At 36.1% G+C, this 6692-nt stretch overlaps 1 protein-coding gene across 1 annotated transcript in view; it reads left to right on the top strand.

Moving 5' to 3' along the window:
* LOC107691496 (cilia- and flagella-associated protein 100-like) overlaps positions 1-6692 on the top strand; it is an 11315-nt gene that overhangs the window by 1687 nt on the left and 2936 nt on the right. The window contains exons 4-13 of the mRNA XM_016490108.1: positions 1856-1923; positions 2079-2242; positions 2473-2553; positions 2642-2844; positions 3003-3099; positions 3181-3214; positions 3895-4049; positions 4140-4275; positions 5823-6025; positions 6113-6206. Coding sequence (XP_016345594.1) covers positions 1856-1923; positions 2079-2242; positions 2473-2553; positions 2642-2844; positions 3003-3099; positions 3181-3214; positions 3895-4049; positions 4140-4275; positions 5823-6025; positions 6113-6206 — 1235 coding nt within the window. The remainder of the gene's footprint in view (positions 1-1855; positions 1924-2078; positions 2243-2472; positions 2554-2641; positions 2845-3002; positions 3100-3180; positions 3215-3894; positions 4050-4139; positions 4276-5822; positions 6026-6112; positions 6207-6692) is intronic.

Below are 6692 nucleotides of genomic sequence, written 5' to 3'. Positions count from 1 at the left end.
GTCCAGTGTGCTTTAAAACAAAAAATAAAATATATAATAAAAACACAAAACACACTTACTAGACAGTAACAGACAATAAAAAGCAATAAAATGTAGGGCAGTAACGCTTGAACATGGATTGTAAGCCTTATCAAACAAGTAAGTTTTTAAGCTAGACTTAAAAACAGATACAGAGGGAGCAAGTCTAATAGCAATGGGCAAATCATTCCACCTAAGACTTGGAGCCAAATCACAGGGGGGTAAAATTACTTTGGAAAGATGACAGCGTCCTTATTTTATTTTTAGACAGAGATTAGTAGGTCTATTGATAAAATCTGTTGACTTTAGCAATCATTGTTGCATTATATGCCAATGGTGAAATTATGGGGGAACAAATGGGAAAATTGTGGTTCTTAATCTTTTCTTTTTCATTTTTAGGGCCCTGTGTGGTTCATTTTTTAGAGAAATTGGGATATTAGCGTGGCTCCAAGAGTAAATTGTTAAATTTGTACACTTTTTCAGTGGTCAAAAACCAAATACGTCACTTTGCATAGAGCTCAGAACAAATGCTGAAACTAGAATTGTATTTTGTTTGTCTCTATCAAAACAATTACATTGAACATAACCTGTCTGAGTTCCAAAAATGGTCAAGTTGAGGTACATTAACTCTTCATAAGATCCTATATTTGAATCAGTTTCAGGGATATTTGGAAGAAGGGATTTTGTTCATTTGAACAGCTTCTGGAACTACCAAGAGTTCAAATATGCAGTATTGTAACTACATGTTTGCAATAATGGGGAAGTCGTGGCCTAATGGTTAGAGGGTTGGACTCGTAACCCAAAGGTTGCAGGTTCGAGTCTCGTACCGGCAGGGATTGTAGGTGGGGGGAGTGAATGTACAGCGCTCTCTCCCACCTTCAATACCACGACTGAGGTGCCCTTGAGCAAGGCACCGAACCCCCAACTGCTCCCCGGGCGCCGCAGCATAAATGGCTGCCCACTGCTCCGGGTGTGTGTTCACGGTGTGTGTGTGTTCACTGCTGTGTGTGTGCACTTAGGATGGGTTAAATGCAGAGCACATGTGGCCTATGGGTCACCATACTTGGCCACATGTCACGTCACTTAAAAAAAAAAAGTTTCATGCCTCCTGGGAAGTGTGGTTGCTCTCCCCACACATTGTATTCCCATCAATAAGCCAAGATTTTCTTCACCTGGATTATATAAGCATTAGAATTTCCTCTTGTTGTAACATCTGAAGCATAGTCATAGATCAAGTAGTATCCACTGCTATGGGGCAGAATCACTGATAATACCACAAACTTTGAAACATGTAACTTATAGAATATTTATGGCACTTAGTTATGTTCTATGCAATTGTTTTTTTGATACAGGGAAACAAGATACATTTTTAGTTTCAACATTTTGTTCTATCAGACAAAGAGCAATATGAGCTGTATGCAAACATTTGGTTTTTGACAACTAAAAATATGTACAATTTAACAGTTTACTCATGGAGCCACATTGAAATCCCTATATCTCTGGAAATTAACCAAATGAAGATACCTAAAGAAAAGTTTGTTAACTAAAATCTAAAAGGATATTGAGATATGTTTAATACTTCCTGAGCTACAGGCATGTAAACAAGAAGTGCTTTTTCCCATTTTTGAACTGTCCCCATTGTCGTATAATGCGACAGATTGCTAATTGACATATAATGCACCAAAGATTGCTAAAGTCAACAGATTTGACTAATAGACCTAACAATGTCTGTGTAAAACCTGTGGTTGAGTTGACACGGAATGACCCACATGTAAACCTACAGCAACTAATATTACATTTTAGCCTAAAAGTACTGTTGTTATTCTGATTTTCTTAGACCCTAATGTTGACAAAGGAGGCATGAATGAATATATCACTAAGAAACGTGAGCTCTTCTTACTGGAGGTAAGATGCCATTTTGTTTTTCTAGCCAGGTAGACATTTGCTCAGTGTCTTTCTTGTTTCCTTTGTGGTTTTGACTGATTTTTCATTACTCATTTTGTCCTCTATTCTTCTGTGTCTGATTGTTTATGTACACACTCTCTCTCTCTCTCTTTTAGTATTCTCTGGCAGTAAAGAAAGGAGAGATTCAGCTACTGGAGCAAATGGCTGCAGAAGAAGATGCGAAATTGACAAGAGCTGAGAAGTTCTTGGAAGATGACGCCATCTTGTTTGAAGAATTCCTAAAAGAAAATGACAAGAATTCGGTGGAGGCTATCAAAATGTACCGGTCCTACTAACTTCAATTATACAACGTTAAAAAGAAACAAAAGTACTGTCATTACAATTGTGTTGCTACTTTAAAGTACAATGCTTGAATTAATGTTTAAAAATATTTTAAAAAATTGACATAAATAGCAAAGGATTGTATTTTTTCATGGACATGTGTTAACACAGTAGAATGCGTGGCCTACGTTTATCTTATGTGTAATAAAACCATCAAATGCTGATCAGTGCTGAGCAGGAGACGAAGGTGAAGCTGCAGAAAGTGGCTGAGATCAAGAAGATAACTTCCAAAATGGTGACAATCAAGAGGTATAAACAAATTGTATGATTATTAGCTTTCCCTAATCCTTTCAACAGGTTTGTTTACCTTTTTTCTCCCCTTAACCTTTCATTTTAGTGACATCTCTAAGTATGAGGACATCCTGAAGGAGTATAAAAAGTATAAAGAGTTTCTGCTGATGCTGTCACCTCCAGAATGGCAGGAGAAACAGAGATCCAAGAGCAGACACTCTACTGACTCCACAAATGCTGAGGGGGATGAAAAACAGACAGAAAAATTAAAAAAGAACAAAGAAAGAAAGACAGCAGAAGGCAGCAAGCGTATGTTGGCAACTTTACAAGCTTTTCAAAAGTTTGTTTAAGAGCAAAGTGCAAAGTATAAAATTCATAGAAGACACTGGTATAAATGTTAGATTTTGTCATATGTTTGCTATGGGTTTTTAACAGATTGTCTTATTTTCTTCCATTTACACATATAGGTGGAGAAAGACGAGTGGCTCGAGGTTTTCTATCCTCTCGGGAGGCCAGGGCTTCATCTCAACAAAGTGTGAAGTCCAGCCATCAAGGCAGTAAAATGTATACAAACCATAACATTGAGTGCATTGCTTTAAATGTTTTCAATTACTTATTATTAATAATACTTGGTTTTCACTTTAGATCTGCACCTGGGACTGACAGCTCGGATTATGAGGTTAATATCCACTAACATTCTGTTGAATTAAGTAGCCAATTTATTATTAATTTACAAATGTATTATTCATTTATATTTTTACATTTATATGTATTGTTGTAAAATGTAACACATTTATATTTCATGCCTAAACCTACTAACCTGAAAAATGTAGGTGCCAGGGTTTGGCTGAATATCATGGTCCTGTTAGCTTCTGCTGGTAGATGCCGTAATCACACCATTTGCCAGCATAATACAGCTTTCTCCATTAATGGCTATTCAGGCAGCATATATATTGCTGTATGTGTTGCTATTTGCTAATATTCAATTGCGGTATAATATATGTTTTTTCAGTGCCCGATTCGCTCTCTTTTTTAAGCGCTTATAAATGTGTTATTTATACTTATTTATACTCACTTATTTATTTATTTATTTTTTTCTATTTATGTTTTTATAAAATAAATGCAATTTACATGTATAATTAATTGAATACATCCCTTCTAAAAAGAGAATGTTTTTGAAAAGAAAATTCTTGGAAAGATAAACTTATTCTCTAAACTTATGCTTACCGTCAACACTCTAATACGCCACTGGCAGTTGACGAACTGCCACTGAGATGAACAGGAATGCTAACAGAGAGTTTTCCTTTTAGGCAGTATAGACCTCCTTGTTTGAAATGACCACTGTGATGTCTCTTTCAGGAGGACCCAGAGATGTTCTTCAAAGAACCTCAGGATCTATTGAACCTAATGACTGAGCTGGAAGAGCAGAACCTTTCCCTCATCCAAAACACTAGAGAGACAGAAGAGGCTTTGGAGGAGTTCAGACAGAATGCTGAACTGACTCGCAAAAACATGTGTGTACCTGTGTGCAACAACATAGATTTTTATTTTTTTTTACATTTATTCAAGTAAACAATGCTATTTGTTTGTTTGTATACATTCAGGGAGTCTGAGTCAAAGCAGCTAAAAGAGCAGATTGGTATCCTGACTGACAACATTCAGAGGGAGAAAGAGAGAGCAGCAGAGCTGGAAATGAAAGCCAAATTGTTCAGCTTTGGACAGTACAAACCAGAGGACCAGGTAAGAAAAAAATTTTTTTGTTGTCCTACTTTGTCATTTTCGTTGTAACTTACATTGACAAACAAAATGCCTGTTGATTAAAACAATTCATCATGTTTTCTTTGCTGAAATGATTTTGAATTCTGAAAATGTCATAATATACTGAATATTTTCCCTTCCAAATGTAATGCATTCAGTTTCTGAATAATAAATAGAATATATTTTGCCAATAGTCAGCCGCGGTCTGGCTGTTGACTTTTTAATTAGCAGTGTGATTCAGTCACTGACATCCTGGTAGAACTTTTATTTATAAATATACTGTATATGCCTTTAAGAAAACTTTATGAAAACCATTTAAATGCAGTGTTAATCATATTTAATATTTAATCATTCTCACACGTTAACGTGGTAACTTTGGCAGCCTATTCAGATCTGATCTAATGAATAATGAGTTGTGGAAAGTGTCTGGATAGTATAATCTTTCAGACACTCATATTAGGTGCTTTAGGAACTGACAAATACAGCAAACTACAGTGTTGGGGAACAGCTTAGTCTAATAAAAGACTGTAACATTTGCTGGAGACAAAGGAGTTGAGGAGTAGATCTATGCAGGCAACATGATAATCAGAACCAAAACAGATGTTTTTAGCAGGTATGAGCTGTAATGGCGCAGCTCAAAAGATGGAAAAGCTGGGAAAGGGGGCGGGGAGCAGGAGCTCATTTGCATGTAAAGAGACAGGCACGAAAAACAGCGTGTTTCTGCTTCCACTCAAAATAGGCATTTTCAAAATGATATAATAAATGATCTGTGGGGTATTTTGAGCTGAAACGTCACAGAGACATTCTGGGGACACCAGAGACTTATATTACATATTGTAAAAAGGGGCATAATATGTCGTCTCCTTTAAACTTCAACAAACAACTGAAAAAACTTAAAAACAGACAAACACTAGCAGTTATAGAAATTTGCTAATCAATTCAATGTCATCGTAACAGTTTAAAGCATTGTGATTAAAATTTAAGGAAGTTCTAGAAACTTCTAAAATATGCTGTACATCCAACTAAGTGACAGCAATAACTATAAAAGCAATACAGTTTTTAGTTAGTGCTATTCGTCCTTGTGCCAACAGCTGAGTTTTGTATCAAAGACAAAGATTTGTCAATCTTTTTGTTTTGTTTTTTTCTTCTATATTCTATTAAAACATAAGTGCTACTCATTGCTTCTAGAAACAAGCTGCTTAGTTACAATCTTTGCATTGATATTACATTTACACTAAATTTAGTCATTTAGCAGACGCTTTTATCCAAAGCACTTACAGATGAGGACAATGGAAGCAATCAAAATCAACAAAAGAGCAATGATATGCAAGTGCTATGACAAGTCTGTTAGCTTAACGCAGTACACGTAGCAAGTTTTTTTTTTTTTTTATTATATAATAAATAAAAACAGATAGAATAGAAAAAGAATAGAGCAAGCTAGTGTTAAGAGGCCTTGATATGAAAGTAACTTGTCAGTGAATAACATATCTAGTGACCTAAGTATACAAGTACTGATAACGTTTCCTCAGGACAAGACGCTTGACTCACTGAGCCGTAAGGTGGAAGAGGTGTACCATTGCTGCGTGGGGGAAACTGAGGCAAACCTGACAACTTTGCAGATGCTGACAGCCATTGAGGAAAAATTGGGGGAGCTTCTGGAAAATGCAGATATGATTCCAAAAGACCAAATGAGTATAGCTGAACGTGCCAAAGAGAAAGAGAGGAGAATGAGGTGACTACATCCAGATCTACATCTACATTAAATCAGCAACAGAATCATCTGTATCAGTATGTTCCTCAACTTCTTTTTACTGTTTAGAATGCGTGATGAGAAGATATTTCTGCAGATGAAACAACAGGAGGAAAGACAGAAAAAAGCCCTGGAAAGATCTCAGGCTGAGATTAAGAAAACGGTAAAAAAAAAAGACAAGAAACTTAAGTTTTACTGCAATAAATGTTGTCTAATTTACCTTTGGCATAAAATCATATTGCAATTGTTTGTCACTATTAAAGGGGATATTTATTTTTCCACAAAAAAAAAAAAAACTTTTTTAAAGGGGTTATATGATGCGATTTCAATTTTTCCTTTCTCTTTGAAGTGTTACAAGCTCTTGGTGCATAAAGAAGATCTGTAAAGTTGCAAAGACTAAAGTCTCAAATCCAAAGAGATGTTCTTTATAAAAGTTAAGAGTCAACCACGCCTACCTAAAACGGCTCGTTCTAACACGCCCCCACATGTCTACGTCACGATGTGGGAAGATTTGCATAATGCCGCCCAAATGTTCACACAAAGAAAGAAGGTGTAACATTTATTCTTGCTGTAGTATTGTTGTTGCCGCCGCCGCCATGTCGTGAAAGCGCTGTGTGTTTCGTTGTGAAAGCGAAACTACTTTGTTTGG

The sequence above is a fragment of the Sinocyclocheilus anshuiensis genome, unplaced genomic scaffold, assembly GCF_001515605.1.
Source record: "Sinocyclocheilus anshuiensis isolate Anshui unplaced genomic scaffold, SAMN03320099.WGS_v1.1 scaffold634, whole genome shotgun sequence".
Lineage (NCBI taxonomy): Eukaryota > Metazoa > Chordata > Actinopteri > Cypriniformes > Cyprinidae > Sinocyclocheilus > Sinocyclocheilus anshuiensis.
The sequence above is the reverse complement of the archived record's forward strand: the minus strand, read 5'-3'. Positions and strand labels throughout refer to the sequence as shown.